General features: G+C 36.0%; 2 protein-coding genes across 2 annotated transcripts in view; both read left to right on the plus strand.

Annotated features, from left to right (window-relative positions):
* LOC145205599 (uncharacterized) overlaps positions 1-24,078 on the plus strand; it is a 35,377-nt gene extending 11,299 nt beyond the window's left edge. The window contains exons 31-50 of the mRNA XM_080078332.1: positions 91-250; positions 18,666-18,745; positions 19,383-19,551; positions 19,625-19,704; positions 19,811-19,955; positions 20,029-20,108; positions 20,339-20,483; positions 20,557-20,636; positions 20,867-21,011; positions 21,085-21,164; positions 21,395-21,539; positions 21,613-21,692; positions 21,923-22,061; positions 22,137-22,195; positions 22,438-22,546; positions 22,621-22,679; positions 22,746-22,872; positions 23,324-23,413; positions 23,565-23,663; positions 23,783-24,078. Coding sequence (XP_079934458.1) covers positions 91-250; positions 18,666-18,745; positions 19,383-19,551; positions 19,625-19,704; positions 19,811-19,955; positions 20,029-20,108; positions 20,339-20,483; positions 20,557-20,636; positions 20,867-21,011; positions 21,085-21,164; positions 21,395-21,539; positions 21,613-21,692; positions 21,923-22,061; positions 22,137-22,195; positions 22,438-22,546; positions 22,621-22,679; positions 22,746-22,872; positions 23,324-23,413; positions 23,565-23,659 — 2,067 coding nt within the window. The 3' untranslated portion in view covers positions 23,660-23,663; positions 23,783-24,078. The remainder of the gene's footprint in view (positions 1-90; positions 251-18,665; positions 18,746-19,382; positions 19,552-19,624; positions 19,705-19,810; positions 19,956-20,028; positions 20,109-20,338; positions 20,484-20,556; positions 20,637-20,866; positions 21,012-21,084; positions 21,165-21,394; positions 21,540-21,612; positions 21,693-21,922; positions 22,062-22,136; positions 22,196-22,437; positions 22,547-22,620; positions 22,680-22,745; positions 22,873-23,323; positions 23,414-23,564; positions 23,664-23,782) is intronic.
* On the plus strand, positions 7,976-12,492 carry LOC145203781 (protein obstructor-E-like). The gene is made up of 11 exons (XM_080076091.1): positions 7,976-9,174; positions 9,337-9,409; positions 9,606-9,685; positions 9,913-10,057; positions 10,120-10,178; positions 10,485-10,593; positions 10,672-10,733; positions 11,125-11,242; positions 11,324-11,413; positions 11,860-11,964; positions 12,212-12,492. The coding sequence occupies exons 1-11, from the start codon at positions 9,094-9,096 to the stop codon at positions 12,214-12,216; spliced, it is 927 nt and encodes a 308-aa protein (XP_079932217.1). The 5' UTR covers positions 7,976-9,093; the 3' UTR covers positions 12,217-12,492.
* Positions 24,079-27,269: the final 3,191 nt, after the last annotated feature.

A 27,269-nucleotide genomic window follows, 5' to 3' on the forward strand; every position in this document is an offset into this window, starting at 1 on the left:
CATTTTTTGACCCTGCGCGACCCATGTTTGGTTTGTGACTTATACTTTGAGAACCACTGTTTTAAACTAATGTGACTTTTGCTTATGCAGTGTTCCAACGGATATCGCTCTGAGCAAAATTGTTCTGTTGGAACAGTTTTCAATCCAGCATTGAGTGTTTGTGATTGGCCACAAAATGTCCCTGGTTGTGGAGGAACTGTTGCACCAACAGATCCACCAACTGATCCTCCAACTGTAAAACCATTTGATCGTAAGTTGGCAGTATTTTAAATTGATTTTGCTTGGTGTTGTGTATCGGAATTAGAAGTGACATGTGTATTTTATCTTTATAATAATCTGTACAGTACAAACAAACGAGTTCTGTTAGTATCAAAACTATTTGACAGTAATTAACGAAACGTTTCTAACCAAATTGTGTCACTTTAGTTTACTTACAACTTTTTTTTAATTTTAGCTGATTGCACTGATGCTGATGGAAATCCTATTAGCGGAAAACCATATGCAAAGCCAGATGACTGCGACTTTTTCTACCAGGTTAGAATTTCAGATTTTTGAATTTTACTATTAAGCATTCAATTTTAAGTGGCAATGTTTGATGTATACCTCAACAAATGTCTTGGTTTTATAATTGCCTAATTATGTTTTTTTTTAGCAAATACTGTTAAGTCAGCTGCAGACAGTACATACTGTTGTGCGTCCAATCAGTGCAGCTGGTGACACGACATGGACCGTATACACCAGTGTAGCTGTTAAAAAGTTACGCATTTGTTTTTTAGTGCTCCAATGGCTACAGATACACAATGCCTTGCGCTGCTGGCACATCATTTAATCCAACAATCGGGGTATGCGACCATTCTTACAATGTCCCTGGATGTGCTAAAGCTGCAGGTAGGCACACTTAACCATTGTCACTTTTTATTGATTTTCAAGACTAGCAAAATATTGAATGAAGGTTCCTTCCAGTGGTGGGATTCATCCGGTTCACACTGGTTCTATAGAACCATCCCACTAAATTTTATGAGACCAGCGAACCAGTTAGCATTACTGGTTACTGTCAATGGACTTTTTGTAACAGAACCAGCTGAAAAATATGACTTTTGTGATTGAACCAGCTGACAAAAAATTGAATCCCACCACTGGTTCCTACTCATATATTGTAACATTACCTGAAATTCAAGCGTTTCTAACCAGTTACAGTTATTTACAATTTGTCTCCGAAGTGTGTTTTTGTTGTTCTTTTCTTTTTTCTTTTCTCTCTTTTTCCTGTACATTTTAAACCACCCTCAATTTCGGCATTACGAGCACATGGATACGCATGGATGATCAAGTGAATTCACTCGGATTGGATCACACTGAGGTAGTGTATTGTCGGGTGGATTGGCCAATCAGCGTGAGAATAATTTTGCAGCTTCATGCGAGTTTTTTTTATTCATCAACCAAGCTTGAATGTTTTCTGCTTTAAATACTGCTTTTGTTTGCTTGCTGTCATCCAAATCTTAATAAAGGATCAAAAAACAAACAAATAAGCTAGTCATTAAGCATATGAATGTACCATGTTTAATATACCACTTAAACGCTTCAGGTCCGATCCCAATAATGATAACTTACTTGTTTGCTGTTGATGGCAACTGAAACTAATCCTAGTAAAATATACCGCTACATGTTAAAGACAAAGAATTTCTCACAGTTTTTACAAAGTCGTTGTATTTGATTTTACTGTGTTGTACTGATCATTTGCCCGTATGCTTTGCACGAAACTGCTTCATGCTTTTATCATTGTGTCATATAGTATGAAATGTGATTTTTTGTTGTCAATGAAATATGTGTCACAAATTTTGTCATTGTTACCCCATTTGGGTATTTAATTTAAAACCAGCTTGTTGTGTTTGGACATATCATTGAACTGTTGAAACATCTCAAAACTGAACAATTTTTATTAAAATTGATTTGGTTTATATTCTGCATGCTATATAACTTGTAAGTGACTTATAATTATGTAAGTCGAAAGTTTGACCTTATTTAAAGATGTTTTTTAATTTTGGTGCGCAACAAATTGTTTTCACAATCTTTGTTGTATATTGTTAAAGCTTTAGCAACTTTAATATAATATACAGTATACAACAAACTAAAAACAGTTTATTTTCATGCTATTGTGTCACACAATAGCTGCGTTGTAAACGATCTTCTTAGCATTTTTAACTGAAGGCACCTTGAAAAGCTATTGTGGACCCGCTTGTAAATGCGAACATTTCCAGTAAAACTGAACGCTCTTTTTATTTCAACAGCACCCGAGCAGGACTGCGCTCTCGAGTGGTCACAGTGGTACAATATGCACCACCCCCGGCCCTTCCAAACATCGGGTGATTACGAACATGTTTCGTACATTGAAAAGTCTTACGGGAAAATTTGCCCCAAACCCGGCCAGCAGATTACTGATGTACGTTGCGAGTGCGCCAACTCTGATGACGTGTGGAGCTCAACTGGTGACGTCATGGTAAGTTTTTGTTACGTCACTTGCCTGGATAGTATTTCGTTCATTTAAAACAAGATAAAACTTTCTTTCAAGTGCCCGTTTGGAAACTTAACGCAACCCATGCTTAGTATTTTGCTACTTTAATTGGTTATTCTTGCCAACGAATCCGCGACAAAACATCCTGAATAAATGATTGTGTTTTCTATTGACAAGGTGCAATGGTTTCAAAAAGTGTTTAAGAGAATGTTTTTTTTAAAAATGGCGGACGTTTATGTAGCGTCCCATGGTATGTTGATTACCAGATAGTTTTTAATTTAAAAATGGACGACAGTGTGATGTTTAAAGCAAATAAACAGTACTGTATGTTTTTTTGTGATAAATTATATGTTGCAAGGTAAAAAAAAATCTGAACATAAGACGGATTTCTTGTGAAAAGAAAATCGTTTGACATAAAAAAGCAAGTCTATAATTTAGTTAAGCATCAATTTTTCTTTGTAAATATTCTTGGGTATTTTTGTGTATCAACGACTATACACATATTTAAACCCTGTTTTTGCCAAACTGAAACGACTAATGCCTTTCCCAATATTTCATTTTCAGACTTGCAGCAAAGACGTGGGTCTAACTTGTCACAATTCGGATCAGACAAGCGGTTACGCGTGTCTAGATTACAAGATCCGGTTCCTCTGTTCCGGAGGATGCGATTCTTCTGCTCCTGAAGACGACGGTTCCTAAACTTTCCACTTTTCGTTTTTTTACAGATCTTTCTTTCTACTCCTTCTTTATACGTTCAAATTTACTGTTAAGCAGTTTATGCTGCAGATAATACACACTGTTTCCACCTATAGGGTCTCCTCAGTGTAGCTGGTGACAAGAGATTGGTCAAATGGGCCAATGTAGCCACCTTTCGGCACTCCTAATTTGTTGGAGTAAAAGGCTGAAAACTCATGCCTCACGAAAACTGTCCGACGCCACAACTGGGTATAAACCACTTATAGGCCGAAAGAGTGTGCACTTTCTGCAACTTATAATATATTTGCTTGATGCTTTGAGGTTGAAATAGTTTTTCAAACCATTTTCAACGTCAACTGTTCAAAGCTGTTTTACGAACCCACTTTGTTTTGGTTGAAATCACACACCCTGGTAGTTTATGTGCCGTCCTAATAAAACTATGCTGATTTATATTTACAGCGCCAAGTTGTCAAGGACCAAATGGAGAACCACTAAGCACTTTGCCAATGGAAAAACCCGGTGACTGTGAACACTTCTACCAATGTGCGGCAGGTAGGCATTAACAATTCCAATATGTTTTTTTCTTGTTCTAGTCATGCACATTGGTATATCTTTCTTTAAGTTTGGTTTCGGTGCGCCAGTTTATTATTATCGTTAAAATTTCTTACTTCGCACTTACTCATTATATATAGAGACCATCAGTTGTGTGTACACAACTTTTTAACCCAATTTGCACCCACCCCTAAATTCACAAATGTCCAACTGCCTTATACTATGTTAAAATGCGTTCCATTTGCTTGTTTGATAAGTTCAATAGGAACAGACAAATTTTGATCAACAAGAACAAAAAATTGTTGCTCTATTTAGTTTTTACAAGAAATCGACTTATTTCGGGTTGCAAAACAAATTCTAATCCCCAAGCAACTGTTTTAAACAAAATATTTTATGTGAGTGGGTATGTGATCTAATCCGATTATTTTGATGTTAAATGCCCATGTTTCACTAAAAATCATGTCGTTAAGTGTACTTTGTTTCATTGACTTGAACTTGACTCCACTAACAACGCCTAACGTTGGACTTCCTTTTTTTAACAATTGGATCGTTAGGATTGGTTTTAACTTGTAAATTTCTTCAGGTAATCTTTACGTTATGCCTTGTGCTCCCGGTACAGCATTCAATCCCGCTATCTTGGTGTGTGACTGGCCTCAGAACGTGAACGGCTGTTAACTGGTAAGTTATATTATTGTTAAGTATGTCAAGAATTTTTTCTTTAGATACTGATAACAGGAAAAAAAACTCAAATTGCTTTTTCTGTTGTTTAGAAAATGTTACAGCCGGGAGAGTTCCTTCTGTTTGTCAATATATAACTTATATCTCCTCATATTTTTCACAACTTGAACAAATCTGTTTGTTTTTTGCGTTTCTTCAATAATCACGTAAAGTGCCTGCCACTGTTGTGTGCAAGATATTTTATCGAAGGCAAAATTTTCAGTTTGAAACAAAAACCAATATACACGATATCTATGATGCTGGTATACGATCTCCATGTTAGTGACTTCAAAGACATTCGTAAAATGCACATATAAATTAAATGATATTGGATTGCGATTTAAAAAAATTTTCAAACATAAATATTCCACTTTCCTAACCAACTCTGTATCACTGTAATCAACAAAAACTATAGTCCAGTAATACTAATTCTGAATGAAAATACCCAAATTACCAACATATTTTGCTTCACACTTATTTCTCAACGTAGAATATATTTTGCACACATGGATTATAATTACACATTTAATTATTCGCCATTTCTTGTTTCATGCCCACCAAGAATAAACGCCTGTGATTGTCTTACCGCCTTGTTTGTTGTCAAACTTAGTGACGTAAAACAGCTTCAGATTTGCCCAAATATTTTGTGTTACAAAAAAATATGTCAAAAAGTTTCTTTTTTGAAAATAAATATCTTTTTTTGTAGTACACCGTTTTGAACCTTATTTTATTTGCAGCTTCCTAGCTTCGACATAGAAATGTTACGACTAGCAGAACCTCTCGGTAAAGCTACTACTAACACAGGAACTCACACCGTGGGTTTAGGAATTTCTGGTATGTGGCGCAACGAAACATAGGAGTTTGCAATGGCAATAATTGCTGAGTCGCTATTTGCAGCGATTTGCTAATTCAGCAATTATTGTTATCGTATACTCGGAAATTCCCAAACCCCTGGTGTGAGTTCCTGTGTTAGTAGCTTTACCGAACCTCTCACAAGCGTTCCTATCCAAAGTTTTGTTCCGTCCTGGATAAACCTCTGTATTTTGATTATGTTAGTTTCAACCTTTGCAAACTGTCGTCTACAGTCTTACAAACGATGGGTGTCGTAACATTTGCTAGGAAGCTGCAAATAAAAATATGTTACATTACAGTCTACAGTCTTCGTAGCTATAGTCTTAAACAAAACTATTACAAAAGCGATAAAAATGTCTATTAAAAAAATACAAATTAGCACAAAAGCGAGCCTCATAACTTACCACCCAAGAACCACTGCGCTATACACACCTCGTACGGCAGACTATTTGCTGGTACTCGGTACTTATTTGTGAAACAATTTAGGTTAAATTGAGTATTTTTTTACGGCACATTGCATTGTGGGTAATCAATGCTCTAGTACAGGGGCGGGCAACTTCTTCAGTAGGCGGGCCTGATATGGGAAAATGAAGTACTTGGCGGGCCAGATTCCTGAATCGATACATTAATCGCGTATTTATCCAGTGATGTAAACGGATTTTTGAGCACCTAAACCAAATACATTCAAGAACATCACAAATACAATAAAGTCCAAACAATCTAACTGATATAACATGAAATTATTCACCACAGCAAATTTAATGCATACACCACAGACTTAGACACTGCTGAAACACTAACTAGGCTACACGCGTGGAAACAAAGGAAACCGTGAAAGCAGGCCACAGACATGGTTGGCAGTTATGTCGTAACAATGGACGTATGGTGCAATGGTAACAACGGCGGGAAAGTTTTTTGCTATCGGGTAGCGTTACTGTCCGTTACAACTATTATTTGACGTAGTTGTAAGCGTAGTGAGGGATTTGGGCAGATTGTGGCCGCGGGCCAAATTATCATGTAAGACCTGAAACTGTCTGCGGGCCGCTGAAAATCCCGTCGCGGGCCGTATGTTGCCCGCCCCTGCTCTAGTAGGTGAGAGAACCTATTTAAGCTACCAAACAGCAGTTACGATGTAAGGGCTGCAAATTTATCCAACCCATAAATCTTTATCACTTCCTTAAAGTTTGTCATGCACCTGAAGAGTTATGGTACATTGTAAGTTCGGTTTAACAAGTCATCTTCGATAGACAACTTATATCTTCAAAAAATAACCAACGTTGCTAATTTATATACAAAACAAAAAACCTAAAAACATATTTGTACCGTGAAAAAGTCCTAACCAATTGACTTATCGGCATACATGAGGTCAATAGGTGAGTTTAGAGGCGTTTAATTTAACCAAGCAATATTTCTTAATGACGTGAATAAACTCCAATGTCTACTTGATGTTAGCGACGCAAACAAACTTTCAAACGTGACTTATTAATCTCAATCAAAAATTGCTGATACTGCGTTTAATTCTGCTAGATCTGTCAGGTTTCTGTTTGTACAAAGAACCAAATATATGGATCAAATGTATGCATAGAGTTAGTATAAGTGTCACTAGTCACCAAGACGGCCGAATTGATAGCGAAACTTACTTATGGTCACAATGTTGTGGATTCTGATTGCAACTCGGCCATTTATGTTCCCTAAGCGTGGATCATGAGCGGCTTTGTTTCTGCCTAGTGGAATATAATGGACTTCAAACTGGTCACTAAAGGGCTTAAATAAAAATAAAAAATGACCCAAAGTATTAAATACAAATAAAAATAATTAGGCAGCTTTTTATGCACCCAATGCCAACATGCGTTTAGTATAACAACCATTTGGTGTTCTTGTAAATGTTATCATTATTGGGCAGTTAAGATCCCGTTTAAAATAATAATTTAACCACTAACAAAATAACGTAGGGCCTAAAAATCTAAATCGAAAAAAAAAATCGGATCTTCGCCTAATCCGAACAACTTTGTGGGTCCGGATTAACCGAGGTTTACTGTATACCCCATAACAACGCAATATATAGTTGCCAAACACAAATTCCCGATTAATACATTTTGACCAACATTTACAGTTAAAGTCTACCTACGTCACTGCCTACGTGACATAGGCTATTGTTGCGAGACAAACAGCTTTTATACTTTGTACCCTTAGCGTCTTGCTAAACAGACACTGCGGCCATATTTGGAAATTTATATTATATTTGTTCGTCTGGTACTTGGAATTTACCTTCAAACAAGAGTTAGTGCTAACACGTAACCTATTCTTAACAGAGGTTAGTGGTTTAAATTCTCGTCGGGAACTGCTGAGCCTACACTGCTACACACATTGAAAGTTATTTTTAGTTGCAATCAGCTCATATAGGTTATACGTAAATGGAAAAGTCAAAAGTTTAAGTTATGTTGTGTTGTCGACAAACAAATAGCCCCCAAAAAATTATGTTGCACTGTATTTTAAACCTCGTCAATACAAATTAGAATGTTTATATTTGTTAGTAAATAGAAATATTTGCCTATATGATTTTGAACACAGTATGAAATATTTTCACCCCGTTTACGAAAGAAAATTACCACGTAACATGAAGAGCGCAAAATCACCTTACAGCAGTGGTTCTCAAACTCTTTTTTGTTGCGACGCCTCTGGAAAATTTTTCTGGACTTGCGACGCACCAGCAAATAAAAGTTAATGAGGAAACTTATTGTTAAAGTTGTGTTTATTGATACAACAACAAAAAGCCACAAAACAGAACTATTTTGCGACGCCCTTGGAAAATTGAAACGACGCACCAGGGCGTCGCGACGCACAGTTTGAGAACTACTGCCTTACAGTAATTCATTACAATGAAACCAGATACTTTATAAACGTACATTAGATAATCTACAAAACTGCAGGTGGCCCAAGAATATAATGCTAAACGATCAGAATGCAATGATGTGCCAATGGTCAATAACATCAAATATAAACTTACATGAATCCATAATTTCGAAATCCTTTACTTCTACAATAATCACAACGATAGACTCTGTATTTTCCGTAGACACACAACAATTAATTACGCCTTCAAATTCGCTGGTGAAAGCATCAAAATTTCTCTTGAAACATGCTGCGTATTATTTAACACGAAGTTGATGTGATGTAACATATAGCGGTAATGTAATTTCCTGATAAGTAGGCCTATCGTTATTAATTGTCATTTGTTTTTACTATAACGATCGTGGCATTCATAGCGTAATTTTCGAGGGTTCGGGATATTTAGTAGGCCTAGGTTAAAGTTCAATTATTTGTTATTATAGGAGCTAGATAAAACAGAACCTGCTGCAGTTACAAGTAAACTATTGGGTTACAATTTATTACAATTTTTGTAACTTTTTTCCTGCACTAAATTACCCTATTTTTATTAACGTGTTTTTTGCGTAATCATCGCGTCCATCTATTTGACAAGGTTACACTAAGTTTTTCGCAAGGTCATGACATTGATGATATTGATTCGCCTTGTTGCATAGCAACAGAAAACAGGAACGATCGACCACCAAATGTTATTCACGAGCTTTTGTCGTGTGAACAAAGGAGGCAAAACCACCCATATAAATAATACCACCTTGAAATTTATGTGACAAACGTCTCACTCTGCTATAAAATGCTTTCCTGGCGATCAGTAGGCACAGTGCGAAGTTAATCGGAAAGAAGTAACTTCAAGTCTAAAAATATTTGAAAATATATTTGCTACAATGTTGATGCGAGCTTTGGTGCTGAGTATTTGTGTCTTGGTGGTCCTGGCTCGGCCACCAAAGGAACAAGGTCAATCACGGGTAAGTTTTAATTTTATCGCCAAAACGAAGTAAATTTGAATTAATTGTATGCAGTTATTTTGGCGCTTCTGCAGTATGAATGTAGTTGCAAATCGACTAATTCTAGACAAAAATTGCTGTAAAAACGACATGCCTTTCGAAAAAAAATATATTTCTTTTTAGAAATCGCCAAAACTTGGATTTGTTGTCTCACGCAAAGTACGGGCAGCTTCGGGTTCGACACCAGAATTAAGTCGTAGGTTTAAATTTTATTTTTTGTTTGTTGCCCTGTTTTCAACAAAAAAACAAAGATTCTCACACTGGTTCACGCAAAAATTACCTTTCGGTACTTTTATTAATCAAGAAAATATTGTCGTTCGTTAGCAGCGTGTCTCTTATTTCAACTTTTCGAATCAAATCAAACACTATTATAACCAACTCTAATTTTCCAGCTGATTGTCAAGATGCTGATGGAAATCCAATTAGTGGAAAACCATACGAGAAACCCGGAGACTGCGACAGTTTTTACCAGGTTAACATTTAAACAAAGTATTTTTTGCTTAAAATGTTGTAAAGTGCACATATTTCGAATTTGCCCTTTTTCATGCGTTACTATAGCCAAATCCAACGTTTCTAGCATACACGTAATTTTGTTAAAAATGAGTGTCCCCATAGCGGTATAAGTACTTTAAATATTTTTTAAGGTATAAACATTTTTGGGGGACACTTTTAGACAGCAATTTACACACTCTTTTACAGTGTTCTAATGGATATCGAACAGAACAAGATTGTGCCCCTGGAACTGTGTTCAACCCAGGATTGAGTGTTTGTGACCATCCCGAAAATGTCACTGGTTGTGGTGGACCTGACCCACCAACTGACTCTCCGACTGGCTCTCCACCTCGTAAATGCAGTTTTCTACATTAAATAAGTTAAAAATTGTATCAATTTTTTTTACATTTTCAGCGGAGTGTGAATGTGGCCCACCAACTAGAGACGAACATGACTGCAACAGCTTTTACCAGGTATATATATATTTTTTTTTTATTGAAGCAAAATTGCAAATTTTTACAGCACAAACCGATGAATATAGGTTATACATGGATAAAGGACAAAAAATGTTGTGAAATTCTTTGATCAGTTGTTTATATTGTAATGGCAAAAACTGTGTGTATCTGTGTTTTAATATTGTTTCTAAAAGCCTTTTGTCAAAAAAAATTTGTATCGTAATTGTTTAATTTTCTATTACGTACCCCCTTGTAATTGTAAAAACATGCTAAAGATTAATTTTTTCAATTGTCAAATATTTTCCAATGTGTAATGAATTTCAGTGTGTGAATGGAAAACTAATTAAGCGAAGCTGTGCCCCGGGACTAGCTTTTAATCCAGATTTAGAAGTTTGTGACTTCCCCGAAAATGTTGAAGGGTGTCATCCAGACCGTAAGTGGTTGATTCTTTTCTGCAAAACCTTTTTTTGGAAATAAAGTTAATTTTAATTTTTTTTATTTTTATTTTTAGCTTGTTCAGATTCTTGCGGACTCCCATTCCCCAAGCCTGGTGACTGTTCCAGCTTTTATGTGGTATATATTTGTTATGAAATGAGTAGTGCTTGTTAGGATGTGGAATAATTCCACAAAACTTGGCTACACACCGTTAACATGTTACTATTGGCCCTGCAATAGTATAAATCGCAGCATTGATTCTGAAATTGTGATTACTCTGAAAAATCCCAACTAGAGCCATTTGTTAGGAAAATTGTACAGTTAGTTGCATGAACAAGTCTGGCTAATTGGCAAAGTGTTTTACCAGATTTGTCTGAATTTATTATTAAATGGTTATATTAATAAAAATAAATGTAATCTAGAAATATTTTTATAACACTTCTGGGTTTCCTAGCAAAAATGTAAACAAAGTATTTTGTTTAATATGTTGGCTTTTTTAAAAAAAATTCACATTGAAAACACCTTTCAGTGCATAGATGGGGCTGTTGTAGAGAAAGACTGTGCCCCGGGACTAGTTTTTAATCCAGAAATAAATGTTTGTGACCTGCCAGAAAATGTTGACTGTGATGGAGATCCAACTGCCGCAGGTAACGTTTCATAACTGTGTTGTGCATTCAGTTTGGTAATAAGTTTCAAAAAAACAAACAAAGTATTTTCACTTATTTCAGATGCTTGTGTAGGAAAAAATGGTGAACCTTTGAGTACTCCACCATTTGAAAAACCTGGTGACTGTTGGCACTTCTATCAATGTGGTGCTGGTAGGTTATATTAATTTTGGTACACAACAAAGTAGAGACAACTTGTGGTATAGCATGTGTGGCCTAACGTCTAATCATATGTTAATCCTAGTTGTATTTTTCCATCTTTGATAAAAGTTGCACACCCCTGATATACAGTGGAGGGATTAATTTTTTTGTCAGCCACTTCTATCATAAAAGTCATAGTTTTAGCCAGGGTTTTGTTACCAAAAGTCCATTGACAGTAACCAGTAATGTTAACCGGCTCACTGAACTTATGAAGTTTCGTAAGACGGTTCTATAGAACCCATGCAAACCGGCTGAATCCCACCACTGCTAATATACGTATTGTTTTTCAATTCCATGCTTTCAAATGCAAATTTTCTTTCTAACTAGCCCAAGCCACCATTAACTTGATACTTTATACATTTTCCAATTTAACAAATAAAGATAATACACAATTTTAGGTATCCTGTATACAATGCCATGTGCCCCTGGTACTGCATTCAACCCTGACCTTGGTGTATGTGATTGGCCATCTAATGTGGACGGATGCTCAACAGCTAGTGAGGGTAAGTCTAAAATATTCGTACATAAACTTTTTCACTAATGATGAAAAAATGCTAGAGTAACAAATATAATTAATTAAATCACCCTGTAACCAATAATGCTACATAAAACAATGAAAAAGTTGTTGGAAAAAGCACAATGTTGTCAGGCTGTAACAAGACAAACAAAATCACATATTAACAAAAAAATAAAGAAAGAAACAAAAAATGTGTTACATTACTATTGCTAATTGTGTGTTTTAATTTTCAGATTGAATGGAAAAAGATCTTGATGATTCAGCGTTCCTTTAATTATTGCCTAATTTGATTTTATTAGGGCTTGTAGTTATCTTTTTTTAATCCATCTGGTAATGGTTTTTAACCAAAAAAGTTTGTACATAAGAGGAGGAACAAAATGTCGTGAAAAGCTGAGATGAATCTTAAATTTTTATGTGGCATTTTTTTACAACTGATGATCTTCATGTGTGTGTGCAAATTATGTTTGCTTGTAATGCACTTTTATCGAGGCTGAATAAATTGGTACCAATTCTACTTCCTTTCAAATATACAACCTCTCAAGTTAACGTCCGGAAAGAAATATTTTGGACATGGGGATTAGGTCCAGATAATTTGATTAAGGTCCACATCTTGTAATTCTTTCTTAAATGTTTCTTTGCATTTTTATCTAAACCACCAGTTGACTGTAAAACTCCATTTTTGCAGACTTTACTCAAACAAGTATACTACACGGGAAGTTCGCCAATATGTTGTTGAAACATATGTTTGTTAGTTCCAACTCCATGATATACAGGACACAACATTCTGTGTCGTTTTTTTCGTTCTGTGGCCTGTGCCTCCATTGGTGATCGCAAGCGCCTATTTTAAAAACACTGGTCTAAATCATTTTGTTTACAAGGGGTCCGTAAGGGTTCGCCAGTACAGTGATTTCAGATAAAGTTAACTGTATAAATCGTAACACTGAAACATGAAATAAGCAAATAAACAGCCTAAATTATTACCTTTCATGCTTTAAACCAGCTGGATACTATTTGTTTCTGTCGCAATTGGCGGTTTATTGTTCTATAACCTACAGGGCTGAATTTAGCCATCTTTTGTAAGCATGCGGCGCATTGAAGAACAAAACTTTCTCTCCGCAGGTAAACAAACCAAAAGTTGTTCAAAGAAAGTTCATTTTTAACTTCACAAATCACAAAATATGAGCTTTGATACGTTATCATGCACACCCGTATTAGGTCATGAAGTCCTAAAACACCAGGTAATGTTTGCACTTAAAAAATATATTTCGAGACACACTAGGAAATCTCTTTCGGCAAGGGTCTGCAACCTTTTTTGTACTGCGGACCGTTTTTACAACTGAAATTTTATCACGGACCAATAAACTACAAATATTAACAATAAAAACGCCTAAATTAGTTTATCACCCCCGGGACACACGGGAAATGTTTTAAGTATTTAACCTGAAAACTATACGGTCTGGTAACTTCTCGGGCCGATCGTAGGACCAGCGGTTGCCGACCACTGTCTTACTGCATACAGTTTGAGAACCACTGCATTAGGTGAAGAAAACATTCATAATAACAAGGAGCGACCACCCAAACTTTTCACAGCCTGTATGTAATTGACACAAAAATACAAAAAACGACAACAAATTCAGAGGGCTGGCCCCCGGCCTAAAAACTTCTGGTAGGTGGCGCAAAAGAGCATAGGCGTTTATGGTGCTGACTCAGCAATTTGGGTTTATGGTAAGAATAATTGCTGAGTCAGCACCATAAACGCCTATGCTCTTTTGCGCCACCTACCAGAAGTTCTTAGGCCGGGGGCCAGCCCAAGCTCAGTGTTAGTAGCTCTACCTGCACTGACGTCGCAATACACGAGCGACACCCAACGATCGCAATGAATTGAGTCACACACATTATGATCACAACGAAACATTTAGCCGATTGTTTCTTTTTGTTGTAGAAATTATCAGAGGACATGATTGTGTTATAAATGTTTGCGCATAAGATTTTGCCATTGTCAGTGGCCTTGTAGATTTTTTGGAACTAGTTATATATGATTATCCTTTCTTTTGTTGTGTATATTTGCATGGCCGTGAATATGGTGACCAAGAATGGTAAATAGGCCCGAAATTGAGGCCCAATCCTGGCCCAAAACAAAATACCAGGGTAAAAGTGAAATTACTATATAAATATAGAGCAGAAATCGGGCCCGAATCTAGACTGTTTTATTCAAACTAAAACCCAAATCTGACCCGACAGCGGAAAGAGCCCTTCCTGACTTACATAACTATATGGCGACCTAAATAACGACTTACATTATATCGATTGTATAAGCGATTGTCTTACACGACACCCTGTCACGTGTCGCTTCCACTAGGTGTTGCCTTTGTATTTCTTTTACTGACGATGGCAAAAAATTTATGTCCCAAGGGCAGGAACTTGGTCGAATAACCCGGCCCGCCTGACCCACATCTACAGACGTAAAAAAACTTGATCGGGATTCGTCCCGCGAGCGTCCTGGGTTCGAACCCCGTGTAAAAAACAATTATGAGCCAAAACGTTTACTAAAACAAACGACGCTTGTGTGTTTCATGTTTTGCTTAATTTGCATACGGACTACGTCTAAATGCGCTATGCTCACAAACAGTTAAAAAATCACGCTATATGCCTCTTTACAATTTCGTTGAGTCTTGTTTAATTTTATTGACTTTACTTGATTGTGACTTCTTGGTGACTTCTATTTTTACGACAGGTTCCTCGTGGTTTGAGCTTGTCTCTCAGTTTGTTTTTACCAAGAAAATCACGAGGCGGGAATGAAACCCACAACCTTGTGATCACCAGTCCTTTTAATTGTAGTCCTTTATTTCATAAAACCAAGTGTTCTTCGTTAAGGTATAAAGGTTTATATTTGGATTGCAGAATTAAACCATCGTTGTCTACGTGACTTTGCAGTGACAAAAACAAACCTACTAACTTTGCCCCTTTGCACTTTCTTTTAAATTGATGATTCGCAAGTTTACAATTTCAACATCTGAGCTAAATATAACAAATGAAACTTGACAAGTACTTTTCCTGTATTTGTTCATTACTGTGTCAAGAGGTTTGGTCTATCAGTCTGGAACGTTTGACAAAGATAAACACCGACTACGTAATGGTAGCGCTTAGTATGCTAATTAAGCAAATATTCAATGCCATGACCCATGAGTTTAGTTTGCATTTGTCGGTCATCTGGTTAAATGTACGAAGTGGTGACATTTGCCCTAAATATGACACCGCATAAGAAGACAAAACCCGTGTCATTTTTAGAATAACTGTTTGCACGTGCTACTTGCTTTTGAAACCGGTTGATTGCCGATACCTACTTTATTTAGGGGGCCCATTATTTTCTGTTTTGGTTTATCTTCTTTGTCTTTCAATTTGTAAAAATGTTGACCGAGCTGCTGCAGCGATTATACAGCCCTGGGCTTTCTTGAATGTAAAAATTTTGTCAGAACAAAAGTGGTAGAGGTGAGAGGGAATGCAATAACTGACACTTTTATCGCTTAAAACTCGATTATGAAAAATACATTTACTTCTTGCTTAACAATCGCTTGTACAAAATACTATCTTGGGTTTTTACTTTTCCAATCCAAACTTGTCAATTTCTCCTCACGTTAAACTCGTATTCAGGCGTAACTGTGTTAGCACTTACTGGGTTGTTTTATCTTTAACACATTCAATCAGCTTTAAAATTCCGCGGGCTGTTGCAAAGATTTTATCATCACACCGAAACAAGATATTTTTACTTAAAATTAATTAACTAAAAATGTAAAATTCAGAAACAGATATTTTATGTTTTCTTCACGCAGAAATTCATAATAAGGTTCAACTATAAAATATAGACCTGTATTCAACGACAGGTTAAACTTTTTAATTTACAAAATTTGTTTTCAGAATTAAACTTATAGACGCTAATTCATGAACCTGTTTTGTAATTTAATGCATGGCTGTGAGTTTATAAACAATGTGGAGATGCAAGAAAGATGTCTCGAGACAAGATGTTTCGTTGCCTTTTGTTTTTGGTTTACTCAACAGTGATTCTTGTAAAAAAGTGGTACAAAGTCGTTTATAAATATTTACAACAAAATGTTCCCGATTGTATTCTCTTTTAACTGTCCGGTTTCTTACACACACCCTAATGGCCCATATGTTCTTCAGCGCCATTACGTTTACAAATTCCACAAGAAGAGTGCTGGTTCCTTTTGAGAACCACTGACTTTGTTGGTCATAAATAGGGGTCACCAAATGTAGCGAGGTGTTTATTCAAAGGACAACGTAATAGAATACCACAATGAGCGAATAGGACGCATAAGACGAGAGTCAGAGAAATAAGGCAATCTGTCCGGTTCGCTGTAGTATGAAGGCACACGATAACGGAAGTGAGAGAGGCCGCTACAACCTGCTTCTTTATCATGGTTTGCTTAAAACAAAAAAATGAACCCAAAATGAATTTCGCTCATAATTGCATTTCCAATCTCTATCACTTATGTGTAGAACAAATTCTTAGTGAACTTTTGACTTAAGAAATTCCCATGCTGCTGTAAACATAACTTAAGGGAACAGTGCCCTATGCATTTTTCCTATTGTTAGATCTTTTAAGTTATAACGAAACTTTCAAAATATGTACAAGGTCTGTGGGTATAGGCAGCATTACTGCAGGTTTCATGTTATCCTTTTTCTGCCTTGTCACGTACAGGGTGACATCGCTGAATAAGACTATGACTTTTGCATACTTGAACTTCAACGTTTGTCTTTGTTATAATTTGCTACATTACCTAACACTTGCTGTAATGTCACACGCAATGTTAAACCACTTGATACTGACGAATGTGTAACAAGTACTTCCTAAGTTTGTTCTGACTAGACAGAACACCTACTTGTTTGAGTTATCATAATTTCCACAAATAGAAGGAATGATGGTTTGCATGTAAAGCAATAATTAGCGTTTTACAGAGTGTAAAGGGGCAAAGTGTGAAACTTTGTTTTTGCCTCTAGCATCACGTAGACAACCGGACAAATATACTTCCAATTTCTTAAGTGAAGACATCGACATGGCCTCTGTTTGAACTTTGTTCTAGTCTAGTAAAATGAAGCCAGGTTTTACCGATCGCTCACAACTCTTCCAAGAATATTGCTTATTATTATACTGGTGATTAACTAAATTTGTGTGATGTTTGTTGATTAAAACTTGACTTACATGCATCATTTTCGCTATAGGGTCCCTTAAAATGTAACAATTCTACAAGCAAATTAAATTTTGTCGGAATAAATTCGAAATTCAAATTATTTAATATCTAACACGTAGACCTACTTATTTTTCAATCTGTTTTGTGACATTGTAAGCCTATTTATTAATTCAGCACACAATAACATCAGATAAATAATTCCTACATTAAATTCATAGGCTATATATTGGCAAAAAATGTTTTTTGGTTTTGCCTTCCTCAGTGAAATAGTAATTCATCACGTCTGCTGCCAAAAATTAGATACGATATATAATCTCTTTGGGTTACATTTCCCCTCATTTAATGCGACGCAGAAAAAAGCAGTGGAGTGCGTAGAAAAGTAAAGCAAATCTGTATTTCTGTATTAGGAGTTGTAAAAAGACCGAAAACTATAGACACAATGATAAAATTTAGCCTAGGCCTACATGTTTGTCCAGTCACACTTAAACTTTGCTCCATTGTTTTCACCGGAAAATGTTAAATTGATTGTGTCTTTTTGGATGAGTTTTTCGAGTAGTATAACATAAATTAATTGAAAACCGTGCTATTACAGAAATTGTCCTGAAATTAGTTCAACGTGTAGCCTAAATACTGCTTAGGCAACCATGCAAAAACATTTCAAGTTGTGTCTATTGTCGTTGCAGCCGATCGTTTTTGACGTTGCGCAAAAAGATTACACAATAGTCAAGGTGATGCGAAGGACATGTTGTTTTTCGTTGCGTCAGCTTGTTTAGCAGCAGAAAATGACAAAGGTCGCCCCCAAATTTTGTCAACGAAGCCATTTGTTGTGGGAACAAGACAAGGCAAAACCACACTACTGAAAAATGCCATCTGGAAAGTTTCGAACAAACATGTAATCATGCTATATAAAGCGTAGTTCTAACGATTATTCGACACATCACAAAGTGAATAGAGAGGAAGCAAAGAAGAAAAACTTCAACTATAAAGAAATCCTGGAAAAGAAACAATGCTGATGAGAAGTTTGGTGCTGAGTTTTTGTGTCTTGGTCGTCGTGGCTCGACCACAAGAGGAACTGGTAAGGCGCAATTTGTTAATGAAAAATTATAGTCTACATCTCAAATCTGAATATCTATGTTAAACTGCTATTTTGAACGAGACTAATAAAGAAGATGTACATGACAAAACGTTGTTTTACAAGCTCTTCCAAACTTTTAAAACATTGTTAAAGTTTAGTGTCCAAGAGTAAAACGATTGCAAACAGTATTTATTTGTTTTCAGAAGTTGAAAAATCTTGTTCAACGGTCGGGTTCGGACCCAGAATTAAGTGGTAAGTTTTATTTTGCTTGTGAATGAATTAAAAATAAATATTTTCACACATGTTCACGCAAAAATTCCCCTGTGGTACTTTTGCAGTTTGTATGTACATACATACGTAAAACTTTTTATCAAACTTGACTAGAATTACGGCAATTGTTTTTAGCTGACTGTGTTGATGCTGCTGGAAATCCGCTTAGTGGAGAACCTTACGAAAAACCTGGAGACTGCGACAGTTTTTACCAGGTAAACAGTTTAATAAGTCGAAGATTTTTTTTGCTAGTAAACGAGTATAAAGGTGCGGGCGAACTTTTTGCATGCGCGGGCCAGAGAAGTAATGATATTGCGTCCCGCAACAATTCCAATGCAATAACATAATAGTGTATGCAACTCAACCTTGAGTATTTGCTCAATGTGAATGTGTACAATTGTCAAATGAACTGCAGTACTTGCTTGCTTAAACTTAAAAAGGTTTGGTTAGGTTACTAACAATCAGGCCCAACCACAATGTAATTAACAACACATTCCAAAGGCTAGCACGCACACAATAATATTGTCTTTGTACGTAACAATGCCTATTCGTAGAATTACTTGCTAAAAATAACTTTTAACGTTTAGCTTAAAAACTCTTTGGTATATAAAAAGGACATAACGCATAAATTCCACATAGGCGTAGAAGAATAAAATACAAATTTTGAATGTGGTCACAGGCCGGATGAGTAAAGCAGTTAGAATGCGGCTGCATCCGGCCTGCGGGCCATGGGTTGCAAACCCCCTGCTATAGTATCTGTTAAATCTTTTTTAAGGAAAACGATCAATCTTTTATATATTAAGTGATATTATTTTTTCTTCGTTGGAAATAGTTTATTTCACACTTTTGTAGTGTTCTGGTGGATATCGAACGGAGCAAGATTGTGCCCCTGGAACTGTTTTCAACCCAGCGTTGAGCGTTTGTGACCATCCTGAACATGTCCCAGGTTGTGATGGTAGTGGTGGAACTGTTGACCCAACAGACCCACCAACTGACCCAGACACTGGTGCAGGAACTCATTGTAAGTTTGTGGTGATTAGGTTTGCTTACACCAAAAGTTTTTTAATTTCTGAAATTTTATTGCTGTTTTTTAGCGGATTGTATTGCTTCTGATGGAAGTCCTATCAGTGGAGGACCATATGAAAAGCCTGGTGACTGCGGCAGTTTCTATCAGGTAAAATGTTTTAAAAATTGGACTTCAAAAATGTGTTGTCACAAAAATCGGATTGAGGCAAATATTTCATATTGTTTGTTTCTTTAACACTTTACAACTATTGCAGTGTTCGGGTGGAATTCGTTACGAGCATGACTGTCCTGCTGGAACAGCTTTTAATCCTGCAATAAGCGTTTGTGATTGGCCATCTGAAGTCCCTGGTTGTGGAGGAACTGGAACTACTGACCCAGACACTGGTGCAGGAACTCATTGTAAGTTTGTACTGATTAGATTTGCTTACACCAAGAAGTTTATAAATCCCTGAAAAATTCTTGTTTTTTTTAGCGGATTGTATTGCTTCTGATGGAAGTCCTATCAGTGGAGGACCATATGAAAAGCCTGGTGACTGTGGCAGTTTTTATCAGGTAAAATGTTTTAAAAGTTGGCATTTACTTCAAACATGTTGTGACGTAAATGGCAATGAGGCAAATGTTTTACATTGTTTCAAGTCTATTGAGCTGTTCTTGCAAATGTAACTTACTTTCGACGTTTCGTTGTCTTGTACAGGTTGTTTTCATCAGGGTAAATAACACTGAATGCGACTAGTACAGTGTTTTATATTATTTGTTTCTAAAACACTTTACAACTATTGCAGTGTTCGGGTGGAATTCGTTACGAGCATGACTGTCCTGCTGGAACAGTTTTTAATCCTGCAATAAGTGTTTGTGATTGGCCATCTGAAGTCCCTGGTTGTGGAGGAACTGGAACTACTGACCCAGACACTGGTGCAGGAACTCATTGTAAGTTTGTACTGATTAGATTTGCTTACACCAAGAAGTTTATAAATCCCTGAAAAATTCTTGTTTTTTTTAGCGGATTGTATTGCTTCTGATGGAAGTCCTATCAGTGGAGGACCATATGAAAAGCCTGGTGACTGTGGCAGTTTTTATCAGGTAAAATGTTTTAAAAGTTGGCATTTACTTCAAACATGTTGTGATGTAAATGGCAATGAGGCAAATGTTTTACATTGTTTCAAGTTTATTGAGCTGTTCTGGCAAATGTAACTTACTTTCGACGTTTCGATGTCTTGTACAGGTTGTTTTCATCAGGGTAAATAACACTGAATGCGACTAGTACAGTGTTTTATATTATTTGTTTCTAAAACACTTTACAACTATTGCAGTGTTCGGGTGGAATTCGTTACGAGCATGACTGTCCTGCTGGAACAGTTTTTAATCCTGCAATAAGTGTTTGTGATTGGCCATCTGAAGTCCCTGGTTGTGGAGGAACTGGAACTACTGACCCAGACACTGGTGCAGGAACTCATTGTAAGTTTGTACTGATTAGATTTGCTTACACCAAGAAGTTTATAAATCCCTGAAAAATTCTTGTTTTTTTTAGCGGATTGTATTGCTTCTGATGGAAGTCCTATCAGTGGAGGACCATATGAAAAGCCTGGTGACTGTGGCAGTTTTTATCAGGTAAAATGTTTTAAAAGTTGGCATTTACTTCAAACATGTTGTGATGTAAATGGCAATGAGGCAAATGTTTTACATTGTTTCAAGTTTATTGAGCTGTTCTGGCAAATGTAACTTACTTTCGACGTTTCGATGTCTTGTACAGGTTGTTTTCATCAGGGTAAATAACACTGAATGCGACTAGTACAGTGTTTTATATTATTTGTTTCTAAAACACTTTACAACTATTGCAGTGTTCGGGTGGAATTCGTTACGAGCATGACTGTCCTGCTGGAACAGTTTTTAATCCTGCAATAAGTGTTTGTGATTGGCCATCTGAAGTCCCTGGTTGTGGAGGAACTGGAACTACTGACCCAGACACTGGTGCAGGAACTCATTGTAAGTTTGTACTGATTAGATTTGCTTACACCAAGAAGTTTATAAATCCCTGAAAAATTCTTGTTTTTTTTAGCGGATTGTATTGCTTCTGATGGAAGTCCTATCAGTGGAGGACCATATGAAAAGCCTGGTGACTGTGGCAGTTTTTATCAGGTAAAATGTTTTAAAAGTTGGTATTTACTTCAAACATGTTGTGATGTAAATGGCAATGAGGCAAATGTTTTACATTGTTTCAAGTTTATTGAGCTGTTCTGGCAAATGTAACTTACTTTCGACGTTTCGATGTCTTGTACAGGTTGTTTTCATCAGGGTAAATAACACTGAATGCGACTAGTACAGTGTTTTATATTATTTGTTTCTAAAACACTTTACAACTATTGCAGTGTTCGGGTGGAATTCGTTACGAGCATGACTGTCCTGCTGGAACAGTTTTTAATCCTGCAATAAGTGTTTGTGATTGGCCATCTGAAGTCTCTGGTTGTGGAGGAACTGGGCCACCCACAGATCCAACTGACCCACCACGTAAGTTTTTTCCTCCGTGTAAGATTTTCTGCATTGCATTTTTTCAAAATTTATTGCCTTTGGTGTTGATTTTAGCGGAATGTACTTGTGGTGAAAGAAAGGAAAAAACTGGTGACTGCAATAACTTTTTCCAGGTATTATTTTGTTTTGCAGTAAAAATGTACATCTTTACAGCACAAACCAATTAGTATTAGTTGACAAATTTCAAAACACGTTTGCTTGTATTAGTAGATTTAAACAACAAACTTCTAAATGGTAAAACTTTTTTGTGATGTAATTGCAATTTGTATTTATGAAACATGAAGGATTATATATATTGTTATGTGAAAAAATAAATTTTGCAATCAAAGTGTTTAACTTGTAAAATTGATTTCAGTGTGTGAATGGAACTTTTGTTGCTCTAAGCTGTCCACCTGATTTGGCTTACAATCCAGATTTAAAAAAATGTGACTTTCCAGAAGATGTTGAAGGTTGTGAAACTCCCTGTAAGTTTTTGTTGTATTTTGCATGAAATTTTTGCAAAATGGGTATTTTTTAATCAATTCACTACTGATTTTAGCTGAATGTGAATGTCGATTGCCATTTGGTGACTGCGGCAGCAGCAGATTTTATCAGTCGGTAATGATTTACAATCGGTAATGATTAGATGATTTTGCATGAAATGTGTTTTAAAATGTATTTCAGTGCATTGATGGAGCTATAGTAGAGGAAGAATGTGTCCCAGGGTTAGTTTTCAATCCAGATATACATGTTTGTGATCGTCCAGAACATGTTGATTGTGGTGGAGATTCTGAAGGAGATTCAACAAGTGGTAATATTTAATGCTGTACACCAGTAGTTCTCAAACTGTGCGTCGCGACGCCCTGGTGCGTCTGTTCAATTTTCGAAGGGCATCGCAGAATAATTCCGTTTCGTGGCTTTTTGTTGTTGTATCAATAAACACAAATTTAATAAATTTTCAGAGGTTTTACAACAAAAAAAAGTTTGAGAACCACTGCTGTACACAATCTGTTGCAGCTGAATTGTTGATGTTGATTAAACATTAGCTTACTTCTTTACTGGACATACCATATTGTTTGATACAGTTGCAAAATCTTAAATTACTGTGCTTTTGCCTAAACTATGGTATCATTTTCTCGTTGTCAGTAAATTTAAGTTTTTACAAAATTGAGCAAAGATACAATACTGCCTGAAACAAACTGGAATTTTTAACTTTTTTTAGGGATTTGTGCATTTTCAGTAATTTTTTCCCTTTATTTCAGACCTTTGTGTTGGACCTAGTGGAGAACCTTTAAGCACTGACCCATTTGAAAAACCTGGTGATTGTTGGAACTTCTATCAATGTGGTGCAGGTAGGTTTTACTAGCTTCCAATACAAAGAGTTAAGTGACCATTACTGATTGTTTGTTGGTCATGTTTTTGTCGCAAAGGCAATTCAACAATTAAATGCTGATGACTGTGTTGTGTAACAAATAAAATAGTAAAGACATCATTCAATTTCAGGTATCCTTTATGTCATGCCATGTGCCCCTGGTACTGCATTCAATCCTGTCATTGGGGTATGTGATTGGCCATATGAAGTTCCAGGATGTACCTAAATCTGTAAGTGTTAATATTTATATTTATGCAACAATGCTCAATTAATGATGTATATTATCATAAATGTTTAGCTGAAAAGATCGGTAAAAAACTATTACTCAGTTGTACCTTTTATTTTGCAGATTGAAAGAAAAAAGGCCTTGAATGATTTAATCTTTAATTTTTATTTTTTTTAATTTAACTTGGTTTAGGGTTATAACCTTTTTTTAAAACTGCTCTTCACAACTAGCCAATAATAATTCATTTGTGTGTTTGTCACTTAAATGTTGTGAAAAGCTGCATGCACATTTGGAAGTTGGATAGTGGAAGCTGATTTAAAATTGTTGTGTGGTGTCAATTACTAATTATCTTTGCATGTGTGCAAATTTTATTGCTTATTTCAGTTGAATTTGGGCTAATAAAGTTTGTACAAACACTATTGTCTTGCAACGTAAAACAGAAACTCTAATTAAATAACAGCAGTCATATGACAAATAGTAGGTAAAAAGAGATTTGGAAGAAAAAAGTATATTCAGAAAAGATTGATAAGTCAAATGCTTTTATGCAAAATATAAATGCAAAAAACAGGTAATCAAGCAAAGATGTCAGAAAAAAATTAATTTCACCGTACGTCCAAATGTGTGCCTCTACTAATGCAGTAAAAAAGCTTTAAAAAAACAACTTCTAATGTTTTCGACTAAAAGAATATTTAAAAAACATCACAAACATAAAACTACGATCAAAAGCCGAAACTAGTAAAAAAAATGTGTAGGAGTTTAAAAAAGCAGCGACTTTACGAAAGTCAGTTAAAAACACTGGTTGATGATACCAAAAAAGGACAGTTACTAAATATGTTTGGTAAGGCGTGCCCTCTTGCTACACTAATGGGTAGTTTAATAGTTACATTAAATATGTACAATGTATTTCGGTTCCGTGCCTAACACTAGACATTAAAAAGGAACTTTTCAAATGAAGACACTAAATCGGGAAACTGGTGCAAAAACCTCGCGATTGAAACTACGCTAAATTAAAACAAACATAGGGTACGATGGTAAAGTAGCGCAGCAGCTAACAGTATTAGACTATTTTTCCAAAACCTTCTGTTGTTATTTTAATTAAAACGAGTTCTATTCCACCTATTTTTCCACAGCAATTAAAGACTAGTTTACGCGCTGTCATAGCAAATGCGTTGTTATTTTGCGCATTTGATATATTTCTAAACAGTTTAAATCAGACGGTTGCATCAGTTAGGTAACATATGTATTACAAGTGTTATTAACTGGAAAAATAGTCTCAGACGCAAATCCAAACTCTGACATTCCTAAAACTGTCTGGTGCAACGCTAATTATCATCCCGTGTTTCTGGCAATCGCTTTGCTGAAGAAAGGCGCCCTTGCTGATAACAACGACTGTTTTGTGGTCAGACGTCTTTGCCATTGCAGTAGCAGCAGGCTAATGCAGTTTCGAACACTTGTTTTATTCGGCTTTGTTAATGGGCAATAAACAAGAATTTCTTCACGAAGAGCTGGCGGAGTTGTCAATTATAATGAAATGAACTTGTCAAACAGTGTTCGTCACAATGCAAGATGGAAGTGTGTTTTGAAGTTTTCATAATACAGTTGTCTTTTGCAGTTTAGATTATTACAGCAGTAAGAGTTTTACAGCTGTCAGCAATTTAAACTGTCAGCAATTAAAAAACATCTGGTTTGGTATAATTGCCTTTGTTTTATCAAAATTGTAATGTGCTTTTGTGTGGCTAAACAACTGTAAACTTTGTTCCGATACTGTTGGCTTTAGTGAAAAGTTTGGTAAAAATCATTTGTGATAAATATTGGTTTTCAGCATGTTGAGGTGATGTTGACATGTTTAAAAACTGCTCATGAATTGCTGAACTAGGCAGACAAGCTTGTGATGTAAGATATTTCGGCGTGAAGTTAAACATTCAGTCTTCCAAAACAGGTGTGTTGTTTTTTATTCACATCAGCACTATTTGAGAGTTATCTACTCATCGTTGTTGGTACCTTGATAAAAATTTATATCGGATTTAAGGCAGTATTTTTTGTGATTTGTAAATTTTTCAAACCTGAGTTACTTAAAGGCTAATTGCAGCTATTTACGAATTTCATTGTGTACATTGCCTTAAGACCAAAGCGTTTCGAAATTTTTGCTTTTGAACGGTCGTTATAAGGCCACCCTCTAGTCTACAACAAAATCGGCTAGGGTTATTTGTTTTAACACCATACAACGAAAATAACAATTAACGTTGTTGGTGAACTACTTGTCCTCGTTAGTTTTAAATGGACTGGGGCTACTTTTGTTTGAATTAACAACCTCTATCAAATTGTTTGTACTATTATGACTTTATAATCGTTTATTCTTTTAAATTTACGAAATCCACAAGCCAAAGTTTGATTTTATTCGTAAATCGAGTACTACTCTCCAGGTGACACCTTAGACTCTTAGAGCATTGTAAGCAGTTTTTAAAAATCGTTTTTTTAATGTTAAATAAATACCTGACTGCCTGTAGAAGTGTTGCTTTAGTTGTTTTTCTGTTATTTTTTTTTGTGTGTTGCAAAGTTTAGTGCGGCTGCTACTATTTTAAATATACGGAAAGTAGACTGCCCGTTTTAAAGTTAATTCCAAACAGGTTTGCTTTGGTAATTATAATTGTTTGTTGAGGAGGTCACCTTTTTTTCCTTCTTCCAGCTTTTTTTCTGGCCTCACTTTAAAGCAGTGGTTCTTAAACTTTTTTACAATTTTTTCAAAACACTCACTTTGCCATTATTTCCTGAATGTGTATTTCAGAAAAACGAAAAGTTGATTGCAGGATAACAATAATCCATAGACTGCCTGTGACATCACAGACAGGACAAAAAAAAACATTACGATTGTGCGCGAACAATTGCATTTTTGTTAGTTGTCATGCAATAAAGCTATTGTTTAGCAATGGAGGCAGTCGATTTTCAATTCTACTTTGATTTAAACTGATTAAGTGGCACAAACTGACCCCAAATAAAAACATGCAAGTACTTCAACTTTTTCGTGGTCCCCCCAAAATTGCCTCACAGACTTCTAAACGACCGCGGACCCCAGTTTGAGAACCGCTGGTTTATAGTGAGGAGAAATGCTCCACGGCTGTTATTTTGCATGGCATCAAAACTTTTTGCCGCGTCAACGTTCTGTGTGCAACGGAGCGTGTCGTGTCGTAATAGGCAGTCGGAAATGCGGTCGAGTGACGTAAAAACAGGTCGATGACGCAAGTATTGTTTTGAAGGAGAGATGACGTTTTTTGAAGTGTTTACTTGTTGATTTCAAAATGTGACTTCAGTGATTTGACCAAGCGTAAAGTTCGTTGAACTGTTTGAAAAACATATGTTGTTTTCTGGATTTTAAATCGAAATTTGTTGTGCCATCTCTTATACACAGCCTTATTGGCAGCTGTATGTCTGTTTTTCAGTCTGTTTTTTTCATGCATGTCAGCAGTGGTGGGTGCATTTTTTTGTCAGCCGGTTCTATCACAATAGTCATATTTTTCACCCGGCTCTGTTAAAAAAAGTCCATTGACAGTAACCAGCAATGCTAACCGGTTCGATGATCTCATATAATTTCGTAAGACGGTTCTATAGAACC

Source organism: Phallusia mammillata, chromosome 8 (assembly GCF_965637545.1).
Source record: "Phallusia mammillata chromosome 8, kaPhaMamm4.hap1.1, whole genome shotgun sequence".
NCBI lineage: Eukaryota > Metazoa > Chordata > Ascidiacea > Phlebobranchia > Ascidiidae > Phallusia > Phallusia mammillata.

What these genes read in the sequence shown, in the direction of transcription:
- LOC145203781 (XM_080076091.1), top strand. Translation starts at nt 9,094, where the DNA reads ATGTTGATGCGAGCTTTGGTGCTGAGTATTTGTGTCTTGGTGGTCCTG. An exon ending in TCCGACTGGCTCTCCACCTC is followed by an intron (nt 10,058 to 10,119) that starts GTAAATGCAGTT and finishes TTACATTTTCAG; the next exon opens with CGGAGTGTGAATGTGGCCCA. An exon ending in ACTGTTCCAGCTTTTATGTG is followed by an intron (nt 10,734 to 11,124) that starts GTATATATTTGT and finishes AACACCTTTCAG; the next exon opens with TGCATAGATGGGGCTGTTGT.